This window comes from Sapajus apella, unplaced genomic scaffold (genome assembly GCF_009761245.1).
Source record: "Sapajus apella isolate SASKATOON/1434 unplaced genomic scaffold, GSC_monkey_1.0 scaffold48, whole genome shotgun sequence".
Lineage (NCBI taxonomy): Eukaryota > Metazoa > Chordata > Mammalia > Primates > Cebidae > Sapajus > Sapajus apella.
In genome coordinates this window covers 14,683,082-14,697,084 of record NW_022436988.1, presented here as the reverse complement: position 1 = coordinate 14,697,084, position 14,003 = coordinate 14,683,082, and the positions used below count along the sequence as shown (strand labels likewise).

The 14,003-nt window shown below is 50.5% G+C and overlaps 1 protein-coding gene across 2 annotated transcripts in view; it reads right to left on the bottom strand.

The window, feature by feature from the left end:
* Positions 1 to 5,311: 5,311 nt before the first annotated feature.
* The window catches only part of RGS9 (regulator of G protein signaling 9), an 89,483-nt gene continuing 80,791 nt past the window's right edge, over positions 5,312 to 14,003 (bottom strand). For both annotated transcript variants that reach the window (XM_032241928.1, XM_032241929.1), the window contains exons 18-19: positions 7,717 to 8,201; positions 5,312 to 5,740 (exon numbers count right to left, since the gene is read on the bottom strand). In XM_032241928.1, the coding sequence (XP_032097819.1) occupies positions 5,590 to 5,740; positions 7,717 to 8,201 (636 nt within the window). In that variant the 3' untranslated portion in view covers positions 5,312 to 5,589. The remainder of the gene's footprint in view (positions 5,741 to 7,716; positions 8,202 to 14,003) is intronic.

Below are 14,003 nucleotides of genomic sequence, written 5' to 3'. Positions count from 1 at the left end.
CTGTTCTTCCCAGAAGAAAAGGAGCCTGCCCTTTCCTCAGTGGTCTGTTATGAGGCCATACACAGGTCCCTCCCATCAGCTGAGTGGTTCAAAAGCTTGTTTTCTGATCCCATTTATCCCCCCTACATGCCACCCCATTCCGGTCCCTCTGGGTGCCCCAGCTCAAGCCTCACTCCCCCAGCAGAGGGGCTGATAATCCCTCAGGTTGTCGTCAAAGATGAATGAGAGACCAGGCACAGTGGCTCATGCCTGTCATCCCAGCACTTTGGGAGGCCGAGGCAGGAGGATTGCTTGAGCCTAGGACTTCTGGACCAGCGTGGGCAACACAGGGAGACCCCATCTCTACAAAAAGCCTTAAAAAATTAGCTAGGCATGGTGGCAAGTGCCTGTAATCTCAGCTACTTGGGAAGCTGAGATGGGAGGATCACCAGGAGTTCAAGGCTGCAGTGAGCGATGATCACCACTGCCCTTTAGCCTGGGTGACAGAGCGAGTTCCTGTCTCTAAAAGAGAAAAATGAATGAGGCTTTCTGGGTCTCCCGTCCTAGGAGTCAAAGTTTGACACAAATGACCCTCGAGAGTGGGATTCTTCTGGCCGCAGCCTGCAAGAGAGGGAGGGAGTTCTCTTACTTTCTGCTGGAGATTTTCCACAGAGAGTTCCAACCCTCATTCAAAGCCAGCAGGGACAGAACCTTGCCTCCCTCCTCCCAGCCTCCTCATCCCTGGTCCCCATAAGCTCACAGTAGCCAGGAGAGCCGCACAGGGGCCCCACGGTCACCCAGGGTAGCACAGACAGGAAAGAGGCTTCTCTCTCATGGGTCCCCACCTTGGCCCATTTCTCCTGCTACCCCCACACTCCAATCTGGGTTTCCAAAAAGGAAGGCACCGTTCTCCAAGCCCCTCTGCCTTCTCCGACACAGGCCCCTTAATGCTAACAAGAAACTCCCAGCCACCTCTCTTTAGGGATCTGTGAGCCTAGGGCTCCCTCTTCTGGTGAAGCGTGAAAAGGTGACTGCTGCCCAGAGGGGAGGGCTGACCTCAAGCTGGAGTGTGGGAGGTGCCAGGTGTCCCCGGGTCCTCTGCTCCCTTCAGTCTCCTCAGCTCATGAGTCCTTGGCCTGCACAGACTCCTTAGTGATCCATCTTTTCTTCCCGAGCACATAAGCAGGAAGCACCACTGCCTCCTCTCAGACTCAATGACTTCACCCTGTTAGTGGGCCACTGTATTAGTCCATTCTCACACTGCTATGAAGAGCTACCTGCAACTGGGTAATTTATTTAAAAGAGATTTAATTACCAGGCGCTGTGGCTCACGCCTGTAATCCCAGCTCTTAGGGAGGCAGAGACGGGAGGATAGCCTGAGCCCAGGAATTCGAGACCTGCCTGGGCAATATAGTGAGATCCCGTTCTCTTAAAAATAAATGAATACATAAATAAAAATAATTTTTAAAAGAGGTTTAATTGACTCACAATTCCGCATGGCTGGAGAGGCCTCAGGAAACTTACAATCACGGCAGAAGGCAAAGGAGAAGAAGTATCTTCTTCACAAAGCAGCAGGAAAGAGACAGCTCGAGGAAATGCCAAACACATAAAACAATCAGGTCTCGTGAAACTCACTCACCATCATGAGAACAGCATGGGGGAAACCGCCCCCAAGATCCAGTCACTTTCCCCGGGGCCCTCCCTCAACATGTGGGCATTACAGTTCCAGATGAGATTTGGGTGGGGACACAGAGCCAAACTGCATCAGGCTAGAAGGCCTCAAAAATCTAGGAAACCCTATACCTAAGAAAGAGCCAACAGGGATATCCCAGGAGCAACATGATGGATGGTTTCTGTGTTAGTCAACTAAGGACCTTCTTGTTCTCCCACCCTACCTCTGCCATCCCAGGGTCCTGCCCCTCACCCCCCCACCCCACCCGCCTGCAGACATCCCAGCCTGCAACAGCCCACGCCCAAGGAGGGAAGGGGGCCTTGCCTTTGAATGAAGTTTCAAGTCCTGCTTATTACACTAACATTGGAGCTGCATAAGGAGCTAAGTGGAGACTGTTGTTGTCACTGATAGTACCTGGAGGATCTGTATTGTCTAAAAGTGACCAGAAAAGTTATGGGACTGCTCAAGCTTTCATCCAGGGTTAGGAAAAGAAATAACTTGCAGCATAGGTTTAAAGGAAGCATTGTGGGGAGAAAACAAAGCTGTTTTCTTCTTGCACCTTACACAGTTCTGAGCAGACGACATGATTATATTCATATTATCTCATTCTACAGGCTTCCGAGCAGCTCTGTGAAGAAGGTCAAATTGTTTCTCCCAGTTCACAGATGAGGAAATCAAGAAGCTGTTCCAAACTAGAAAGGTGTGGGGCAAGACTCCCACAGCCCACAGCCCTGCACTCCCCAAGCAGGGACTAGATCCAGCGTCCCCATCTTGCTCCCCCAGCAATGATGGCACCTCCATGAGGGAGTCAACTTTACTCCCAGGACCTCACTTGGCGTTTGACATCTAGCTGTTGTTCAGCCTGAATGAGTGAAGAGCATGCAACAGTGGGATAGAGCATAGCTACATTTAATAGGCATTTATCAAATATTAACCAAACAGAAACGAATTGGTCACTCCTGTCTCCTCTTGCCCCACCTCTTGCTTTATATGGTATGTTATGTTATGTTACGATGTTACCTTATGTTACATTACATTACGTTATGTTAGTGTAACCCATTCTCCCCAAGACTGTGTAATAATTCTATTGCGGGAGAGACCAAGTGTCTACCAATATCCACTCTCCCCATCTTCCTTTCTAGTATTTGAACCTCTAGAAGTTTAGCTACTCACAAATTGGCCTAACCAAAGACTACATTTTCCAGGGTCCCTTGCAGCTAGGTATGATCATGTGACCAACAGCCAACCAATAGGATGTGAATGGAAATGACACATGCTACTTCCCGGTTGTGAACTTAAGATGAAGCCACTTTCCCACCATTGACTCCTTTTCAGTTATCTCCCTGGGCATGGGCATGGGTGTGGGGGTGGTGAACTAGCTTCAATCACTACATCAAGGCACTGGACATAGAAATCACCTGGGAAAGGCTCTAAAAAACAACCCAGTTTCACAGCTCTCTGTGTGTGGCCGAGACAGCAGGATCTTTTCCCAGTGGATTCTCATGTCCAGACAAGATGGAGAATCATCATACTTGTGACCAGGGGATGGGTGGAGCAATAAGATAAAAAAAATATTGGCCCCTGGATTTCTTTTCTCTTCCCTAGTCTCCATTCACTACCAGCCCATGACCCGGACCGCCTTACTGCCTTTAGGCAACTCTGTGTTATAGACAGAAACTCTTTCATGTTTGAACCACTTCCTTCCTTCTGAGATCTATTTATTGCTAAATTTAACCTGGACTTTATGTAATCCAACCAGTGGATTCTGGAACCTTTTGTCATTGATGCTGTATCCATGTGGATCTTAGTTTCCATGTGGGCTTAGTTTCTTTTTAGGACCCTGGGGGCTTAGGAGAGGAACACTTAAACAATAACATTCAAACCTAGTGTTGTGATTCTCCTTGTTTCTTGACATTAGCTGGTAGTAGGCTAAGGGTGTGGATTGCTTCTCCATTCATCTTATTTTAGATCAGGGTTGCAAATAAAGGCATCAGGTTTACAGCTCACTCACTCTTCCAAGAAAGGCCCAGACTCTTTCATTTACATTCTGAGAGACAATTTTTCTTAGCCCTTTGTGAGTGACTCTTGTGAGCCCAATGAAACAGAATCAGTAAAACCTAAAATGAGCAATGGTCTTTAAGTGTTGAAACATCTGTGTTTCCCCTACAGTGATTAGCAAAATCTAGTTTTCGGCCACACACCCACCCAACATTCATTTGTTGAAGTGTGCAGAGATGAGTCAGCAACCCCGGTATTTATGGACTAAATAAGTTGTCAGAGGTTGAAAGCAAAGTCAGGGGCTCTTATCTACTAATTGAATTCTGAGGAAGTTGAGGGCTAAAGGGGAGGGATATAATGAGTGGTTTGGCAAACCACTTGATTTTTTTTCTCCTGTGAGGACTTCCCATGCAACTTTTAAGAATTGTTTTATTCACCACATAGCCCTTCATCTCAACCCGCTGTCCAATTCAATTATGATCCCAGCATGGCCCTTTGGGGCAATGCTTCCGAGCATGGGCAGAAACCAGGGACAAGTGTATAGTCTGTAATCTCTAGTGCAGGGTTTCTCAACAGTGGCACCGCTCAAGTTCTGAACTGATAACCTTCTGTTGTGGGGGCTTCTGTGCATTGTAGGATACTCAGCAGCATCCCTGGCCTTTACCTACTAGACGCCAGTAGCAACCCCCACCCACTGCCCCAGTCTTGACAACCAAGAATGTCTCCAAACACTGGCCAGCGTTCCCTGGGGGACAAAATTAACCTGATTGAGAAACACTGTCCCGGATGAATTCCGTGAGACAAGGAGTCCTACTCACAGCAACATCCCCAGGACCCAGCACAGTGTCTGGTGCATAGTAGGGACTCAGTAAACACTTGTTGAGTGAGTAACTAGGAGAGGAGGTTGGAGGAGCACCCCAAAGCCCAAACCTCTAGAATTTCCCACTGGCCTGGTACAGCACAAATGAAAATGAGTGCTCAGAGCTCCTACTATGGGGAGCACATGGGCTTACGGCCAAGCTGCTGCAGCTCAGGATCCACCAGCATGTCCATGCCAAGGCCAAGCTCCCATGGGAGCTCCCAGCCCATGACCATGCACCATGGGGGTACGAATGCAGGGCGATTCCCAGAGATGCAGGCCCTCTCCAGCGATGAGTTTGGCTCAAGGACACCCCATCAGCCTGTTCAGAACTTTCTTGGAACTGCATTGCCATCTAAGACTCTCCCTGCCCAGAGGTCAGACTTGTTGCATGGTCTGGACTGTGCACACCCCCTCAACAACCGAACTCCCCCCAACACTCAACTTCAACTTTCTCCAGCTCCTGCCCTTCCTTGATCTTCCACAGGTGTTTTCTCCAACAAATCTCTTGTCCATCGAATCTCACCTTGGTGTCTGCTTCTTGAAGGACCTGAACCAACACACCTGGCATTTTAGGACTGCGCCTGTTCCCAGACCTCTCTCCATTCCTGTGAGATGCCATGCCCTGGGGCATCCCATGGGGAGCTCTACTGATGAAAGCATTGTGCATAAACCAATTGAGACAAGGAGAGAGCTCTTGGAAGGGACTCGCTATCCCTTTGTCCAGAAGATTGAAGAAGACGTGAGTTTAACTCATAAATAATAGCTCATAAATAATTAACAAAATCAGACACACACTAACATTCCAAGAAATTTAAAGTTAACCTTTTATTGGTTTTAAGGCAGCAGGGAAAGTCTTCTGGTCCACATGCTTTTCTTCGGCCCAAGGGAGGGAGGATCAGGAGGAGGAGAAAGACTTGGCTCCTGGTAACCAGCCAGAGCATTCTTTGCCACAGTCCACCCATCTTGTCTCCCTAACCCTCCAATGTCACCCAAATGCACTTTGGTTCTCGAGCAAGTGTGTTCTGTGGTCCATTCCATGGCATCTGCCAGAACATCCTCCTGGTCCAGAGCCCCCAACTCAGCCTGCCTTTCCCTCAGCCAGGCTCTCCCAAGGGCAGATGACCTCCTTTTCTGTGGCCCGGTCACCCGACTCTCCTGTCCCAGCATCCTCTGGGTCCATCAAGCAGGTCCCACTCCCCGTGGGCACATCCATTTTGATCTGGAAAAAGCTTCATGTACAAGAGGGAAGCCAGTCATGTAGGGGCAGGCGGGACAGCACCTCCCCAAATTATCCTGACATCCCTGAAGATGAACACATCAGGTGCATTTGCCAAAGACTGTGGTGGGGACAGGGATAGCGCGGGGGCAGAGCATTTGACTACAAAGGCTGTGTGTGCTGTGATTGGCTCAGTGGAATCTTTTTATTGGGGATTCATATTTTCCTTTCGAATGGAAGATAATTCTACAGGTGCTTTATTTTCATTTTTGAGGAGCTTGGATTTTTATGGTTTTGATGGATTCAAGAGGTCCCTTTAGGGCATACCAGGACTTATTCATCAACTCCTTTAAACTGCCTTCTTCGGGCTGGGTGCAGTGGCTCACACTTGTAATCCTAGCACTTTAATAGGCCAAGGTGAGTGAACCACTTGAGGTCAGGGGTTTAAGACCAGCCTGGCCAACTACCTGGGAGGCTGAAGCAAGAGAATCACTGGAACCCAGGAGGTGAAGGCTGCAGCCAGCCAAGATTGCATCACTGCACTCCAGACTGGGTGACAGCAAAACTCTAAGAGATTGAGACCATCCTGGCTAACACAGTGAAACGCTGTCTCTATTAAAAATACAAAAAATTAGCTGGGCATGGTGGCATGTGCCTGTAATCCCAGCTACTCGAGGGGCTGAGGCACCAGAATCATTTGAACCCGGGAGGCAGAGGTTGCAGTGAGCCGAGATCATGCCACTGTACTTCAACCTGGGCGACAGAGTGAGACTCTTGTCTCAAAAAAATAAATAAATAAAAATAAGAAAACAAAACAAAACACCTTCTGAGGAAGTAGTGGCCCTTGAGAAGAGAGCCTTTTAAGTTCTAAGCCCATGTACGAGGCATAGCAGCCGCTCCAAAGCTGGAATATTCCCTCTGCAGGGCCAGCTGGGAAAAATCAATAGACACACTCACACTGGATCCTGACCCCTCCCCTAAGGCAGCCAGAGTCACCTGCTCCTCCCTCTCCCCCTGAGTAATACAGGCAAGAGGGATAACAACCCCGGCCTGGCTGTCCCCATGCACAACGCACAGCAAAGTCCACGTTCCTCGGGTACCCATGGCAACCTAAGACCTCTGCATGGCACATTCTTCTCCAAGCCCACGCAGGGCCAAACACAGGAGCATGTTGATTGGTGCAGGGGGGTCCCTGACTGTCTCCTCCAAAACTCAGTAAGAGCAGGAGCTGATTCTCTGTGTGGCATCACTTGCAAGTTTTCTTTCTGCTCTGATCCAGGCATTATAAAGTACTCCTCAGAGCCTTAGTTCTGCACCTGCTCGGCTATCTCTGGGAACTTGGGGTTCTCAGAGATCACGCTTGCAGGACTACCCAAAATGAAGTTTAGAGGGACCACCCTTCAGTCAAAGGCTAGGCACTTTCATTTTCACAGAAATGGCTGCCAGATCAAGGCTCCCCAAAAGTCACCCTAAGAGACTGTGCCGAGGGGATGCAGAGGAGGGTGGGGAGGTTTTCTTAAGGGAAGGGTGAAGGGAGGCAAGGGCATTTGTGGTGAGGGAGGGGGTGGAGCACCCGGAACCATGCCCAGGGCAGCCCACCACCTGCAGGTCCCACCGCTGCCACCAATCTTTTCTGCTCTTTATAAATGCAGTGGATTTCTTAGACTAATAAGGGTCTTGGCATAGGACAAGGTCAGTGGGAGAACATGCAAGGGGAAAAAAGATTTGGAAAAGTGGAAGAGATTTGGAAGATGAAAAAGAAGGACACCTGTTCCCTCTCCTCCTTCTCAGGAAGAGAGTGGAGGACAAGACTGAGTTTCTGAAGACCTCTCAGTGGCCAAGGAATCCGAGTGGGCTGCCTGGGGTATCTGCTCTCCAGGGCCCTGCTCCCCTACCCCAGTCCCCAGCCCAAAGCATGCACGTTCACATGCAGAGCCCCACACACGCACAGCCACCCATGCATATGGCACGTCCCCTTCTGGTTCTTACTTTGGTACTCTCTTGGATTTCAGTCGTGGCAGCTGCTGGCCCACGTCCCCCAAAGGCTGCACCCTCCCGTGGGACACAGCCGGGCACTTGGGTGAGAGCCTGGCAAAGACGGGTGAGGCCAGACAGCCTCGTCTCAGAAATCTGCTAAAAGACAGAGCCATGCGGGCCTTAGGAGGGGCCCTGGGCCGGCTGCGAGGCCAGGAGGTGTCGAGGGAAGCCTCACTGCTCTCGGTGACAGACGACCCACAGAGGGCCGTGGACCCGCTGCACTCTCCCTTCTGCTCCAAGCCTGAGGAGCTCTCCAAGGCCACTCTGATGGGTGAGGGGCAGATGGTGCTGCTGGGTCGCCGGATGAAGCGGCTGGGCGAGGCGAAAGGCTTCCTGGGGGAGCGGCAGGAGGAGGAGAAGGGGCTAGAAGGAGACGGGGGCACGCAGGTCCCGGTGTACACGGTCAGATGGGGGCTGGGAGCCATGTGCTGGCCCGGCTGTAGAGAAGGAAAGGAGAGACCTCAGTGGTGAGTTGCAGGGCCCCTGGGCTGTCCTTTGCTCACTTAATCCCCTTCTAGCAACAAGAGTGCGGGCCTGGTATGGCTGCCTCCTGGGGAGCTGGGAACGGTGTCCAAGGCTACCTATGACAATGGCACAGCTTCACAGAGGGCTCCTGACAGGGGACCTGCCTGCCACCCAGCCCTGGTCACAGTCCCGGGGGCTAAGCAGTTGCATCCCTGGACATGAACTGACCTTCCTCCAGGCCAAGGATGCTGGAGTGTGGCCAGACTGCATTCCCAGTCACCCCTCAACTCCAGTCCCCAGATGATCAAGGCAGAGTACCTGCCACAGCCCATGCCCTGCCTTCTCCATCCTCTGTCCCCAACCCCAGGTCCAGAGGCATTTAAAACACTTTTAGCAGATAAGTGGAGGTGACAGAAGAAGTCCCAGCTGGTGCCTTCCTGATCGCTCCAGGCCTGAGGACACTCCTTTAGCTGCCCTGCCCAGCGTCCACAGTGACGACCCTTTTGCGATGGTCTAGCCCCAGCACCCTCCCAAACCTCCCCTCCAGCAGAGCCTGGGAGGCCAGGAAGAAAAGTTGAATGTGGAACCAGGCCAGGCCGGGGAGAAGTTAACAGCAATGCATGGCAAGGAGGTGTTCTGTGGAGGAAGAGGAAGTATCTCAGCCTTCCTGGGCCACCATGACCCCAGCCCCTATAGCATAGGGCAGGAGGGGCAAATCTGGCATTTCCAGCCCAAAGGAGCCTGAAAGCTGACAAAATGAAATTAAAATCGGAATTTTCAGTGACCGTCTGTTTTCACCCCCCTTCCCGAGGCAGAACACACTGGCCTACTGCCAGGGTTTGCTGGGTTCCCTCCTAAAGGCCTGCTGTGGCCCAAGCTGCATTAAGGCCTGGCATGAAGCCGGGCGCAGTGGCTCAGAGCTGTTATCCCAGCACTTTGGGAGGCAGAGGCAGGTGGCTCACCTGAGGTCAGGAGTTTGAGACCAGCCTGACCAACATGGAGAAACCCTGTCTCTACTAAAAACACACACACACACACACACACACACACACACACAAAATAGATAGGCATGGTGGTGTGTGCCTGCAATCCCAGCTATTCAGGAGGCTGAAGCAGGAGAATCGCTTGAATCTGGGAGGCAAAGGTTGCAGTGAGCCGAGATCGCGCCACTGCACTCCAGCCTGGGTGACAGAGCAAGACTCCGTCAAAAAAGAAAAAAAAAAGGGCCAGGCACCGTGGCTCACGCCTGTAATCCTGTAATCCCAGAACTTTGGTAGGCTGATACGGGTGGATCACAAGGTTAGGAGTTTGAGACCAGCCTGGCCAATATGGTGAAACCCCATCTCTACTAAAAATACAAAAAGTAGCTGGGCATGGTGGTGCGTGCCTGTAGTCCCAGCTACTCAGGAGGCTGAAGTAGGAAAATCACTTGAACCCAGAAAGCAGAGGTTGCAGTGAGCTGAGATTGTGCCACCATACTCCAGCCTGGGCAGCAGAGTAAGACTTCATCTCAAAAAAAAAAAAAAAAGTCCAGCATGAACAATCTGGGGATGCACCGGTCCTGCGAGAAGGAGGTGAGAGGCTCCGGAACAGTCAGTGCAAAAATGGCCTAACACACAGCACAGCTACATAGTTGCCCTGCTCAGTGAGAGCTGCGTGACTCCAGGGTCCGGGCACTGCCCTGGGGCTGAAGGAGGCAGCCTGGTGCCTGAGCAGGCAGCTCCTGCAGAAGGCGGCCTGGCTATCATCATCTGCACGGGCAGGTCCCAGCCTGAATGGGGAAAGGCAGGCACACCCTAGAACAGCGTTGGGAGGAAAAAGTCCAGGGGGCCACCGAGGGCGCGGCCAGGCATGGAGGACGTGTGTTATTCCCTCCCATCAGCCCCCTGACAAGATTCTGTTCCCAAACAGCAGCTCAGAGCCCATGATTCTGCCTCATTGCCCAGAATTCCATTGGCCAGCAGAACAGAGGCCAACCTGGCCAACATGGAGAAACCCTGTCTCTACTAAAAAAAAAAAAAAAAAAAAAATTAGGGGGCTATGGTGACAGGTGCCTGCAATCCCAGCTACTCAGGAGGCTGAAGCAGGAGAATCACTTGAACCTCGGAGGCATAGGTTGCAATGAGCTGAGATCACACCACTGCACTCCAGCCTGGGTGACAGTGCAAGACTTAGTCAAAAAATAAGCCCAGGACCATGGGGTTATTATAATAACAATCACGTTAATTCACAGTGAGAACACAGCAAATGTGAGGCCCTGGGCTGAGCACTTTACTCAATAATCATGAATTATTGCATTTGCAATCACTATAGTGGATTATTCTATACTCCACAGAGCTACCCGGTGAGGCAATTGTTAGTATCCCCATTTTACAGATGAGGACATTAATGCTTTGAGAAGTCCAGCCACTCCTCCAGAGACACCCCACTGTGAACGGGGGGTGGGGTTCAGGCTTTGGAACCCTGCTGGGTGACTCAGAGTCGGTGCAATCTTTCCTGTTCTTTACAAATGCAATGGATTTCCTAGACTAATAGCGAGTCTTGGGATGGGACAAGGTGAGTGGAAGAATATATAAGGGGAAAAAAGACTTGGAAAAACGAAAAAGATTTGGAAGACGAAAAAGAAGGACACCTGTTCCTTCTCCTTCTTCTCAGGAAGAGAGTGGACGACAAAACTGAGTTTCTGAAAACTTGCCAGTGACCAAGGGATCCAAGTGGGCTCCCTGGGGTGTCTGTTCTCCCAGGCCCTGCTCCCACACCCCAGTCCCCAGCACTGGTGGGATGTCTCAGTGTGGTCTGCAGATCAGCCACAACAGAATCACTCAGGGTGCTTGGTACAAAGGCAGAACCTGGCCCCGCCCCAGTCCCACCGAAGTAGAATACCGGGGGGTATGACTCAGGTAAAGCATTTCTAGCTGATATCTGAGATTATTCTGCCCTGTAAGCTTAAAGGACTCTGCACTAAGCGTCTGACCCCCTTCCCTTCTATAGGGAGGCACAACTCTACTTAGAACACATTCTGCAAAGAATGTACAGCAGGGAAGCTGGGCCTTGATTAGGGGCTTGAGCGACAGCCGTTAGGTGGAAGAGGATGGCTCTTAGATGTGTCAAGTGTCTACCACCTGCTAGGTGTTCTGCTTATCTATAACCACCCCATTTTAGAGACCAGAACATGGAGGCCCACAGGGGTTCATTACCCTTTCCCAGCTCTCATGACTAGCCAGCGGCTGTGGCATGTAGAATTCTGAGATGACCCCGGGATTCCCACCCCTGCCCTTGAGTGTGCACATGAACCATACATGTGATGGGGCACTCACTCCCAGCCAGGCTATGTAACGACGCGTAGCTGACTTTTAAAAACGGGGAGTGTCTAGGTGAACTCCAGCTGGTCACAGGAGCCCTTTCCTCCTCAGTCTGGAGGCCAGAGGCAGAAGGCAGAGAGATTGGAAGCCTGGCAAGGATTCAGCTAGGGAGAAGGTCTCCATGGCCGGCCTTGAAGATGCAGGGGCCACGTGTCAGGGAATGCGGGTGGCCCCTTGGTGCGGACAGCAGCCCCCAGCTGACAGCCAGAAAGAAGACAGAGGCCTGAGTCTTAAGGAACTGAATCCTGCCAGCAACCCAAATGGGCTTGGAAGCAGATTCTTCTCAGGAGCATCCAGACGAGAACCTGTCAGCCTGACAGACACCTTGAACATGAGACCCTGCGCTGAGAACCCAGCTGTTGTAGTCTAAGATTTGTTGAAGTCCTTGCCCCTTGCAAGTGATGGTATTAGGAAGTCAGGTCTTTGGGAGGTGATCAGGTCATGAGGGCAGGACCTTTGTGAAGAGGATCAGTACCCTTATGAAAGAGATCCCAGAGCACTAGCTCAGCCCTTCCACCATGTGAAGACACAGCAAAGAGACTCCATCTGTGAACTACAAAGTGGGACTCCACCAGACCCCAGATTTGTTGGGGCCTCCATTACAAACATCCCAGCTTTCAGAACTGTGGGAAATGTTTGTTGTTGATAAGCCCCCCAGTTTATGGGATTTTGTTACAGACACCTAAACAAGACATTGGCCAAATGTCTCCAAGAAAACAGCTAATTTAAGTGGCTGTTGCTGTGGTCATTGTTATGAAACAATAGAAAACCGAAGGAGTGACTAAATGTGAATCTGAGGCCAGGTCTGTGTGACCCAGAGGGCCTTGCTTTCCCTATTGATTCATATTGCCATCCAAAAATACCAAAACTAAGAACTTGGCTTTGTCAAGAGAGATAAAGAATTAACTTCCGTTCTACATCCTCAGAATTTGAGATAAACTTCTATTATCCCATTATACAGATAAGACAACTGAGGCTTATAGATACAACGCAACTTGACAAAAATCATAGTTAGTGACCGGATCAGCCTCTCCATATGCCCTCCCCAAACTTCTACAGGGAGGTGCAGATCCAAGTGCTTTCCTCCCACCCTCCTACCTCTCTCTGCTTTTCTCTGACTCCACTCCTCTCCTCACACCTTCTCTTTTCTGGAATGAATGACAGACAGGTGAGGAGGATGGCCACTTACCTGGCCTGAGATGGTCCTTTCTTCTGGGCAAATGACCATTAGCCTTATTGGTCCTGGACAATCTAAGCGGGATGTCTTTTCCAGCCGCTCCCACCAGGGAACCACAATTCCCCACCTTGGTCCCTCCATGGAGGCCTGGGGCTCTACTTGGAGACCCAGCCCATGCCCCACCTACCATTGGTGTGAGGTAGGAAGCAGTGGCATGCATGACACATGGCAAAGAAATGTGACACACCAGAGACACAGTGAAGGAGAGCTTGGCATTCTTTTGTTTCGTGCTGCTTTTTTTTATTATGCAAGGGAACCAAGAGAAGGGGGTAAAGGAGCATGAAATGGAAGAGGTACGTTAACATGAGAACACAATCACAGGCATTTTGATGAATGGCAAAACAGATAGTGCAGAGAGATACAATTCAATTTCTGTCCTCAGAAAGTGTTGAGAATTTCAAGGAGACCTTGGAGCCACCTGAACTTCCACTTCATGGGAGCAGGAAGGTGAGCTGATGGCCACATTCACGTGCAGCATGCAGTGTGCAAAGTCCCCTCTTTCAGTGCCTTCCCACTCTCCCCTTCCCCATCGCCCCCAAGCGAATGTGCAACATTAGCCCCATAGGGAAAAGTCTGCCCCTTTTCATCCATGGGATGAACCCCTACTGGTCATCCCATTTGACACAGTCTAGCACAAGACCTTCTCAGTCAGAAATGACCCTTACTTCAGTCATGACACTCAGGATTACAGGACTACCAGGACTACACTCAGTGACTACCGGTCACTACACTGTTGCTGGTCAGTCCTCTCCTAGAAGCTGCAGACAGAGGACATGACATCAACTTCTCACTCTCCTCCCCTCAAATATATCCTAATGTTCCCTGGAGAGCTGGAGGACCACACTGCAAAATTCTCAAAGAACAAAGAAGATAGATGGTTTGAGAGACAATGTTTTAAATATCGCTCAGGAGATACCTTAAATAAAGAATAATGAGTTACTCTACTGGACAACACCAACAGCTGAAAGAAAGCACAAGCTTACTCTAAGACTGAAGCTACTAGGTGATGGTGATGATGGTGGTGTATAAATGTTGATGGTGGTGATGATATGATGATGGTGGTGATGGTGATTATGGTAGTGATGGTGGTGTTGATGGTGATGATTATGATGATGATGGTGATGATGATGATGATGGTGAGGATGGTATGATGGTGATGATGATGGTGATGGCGA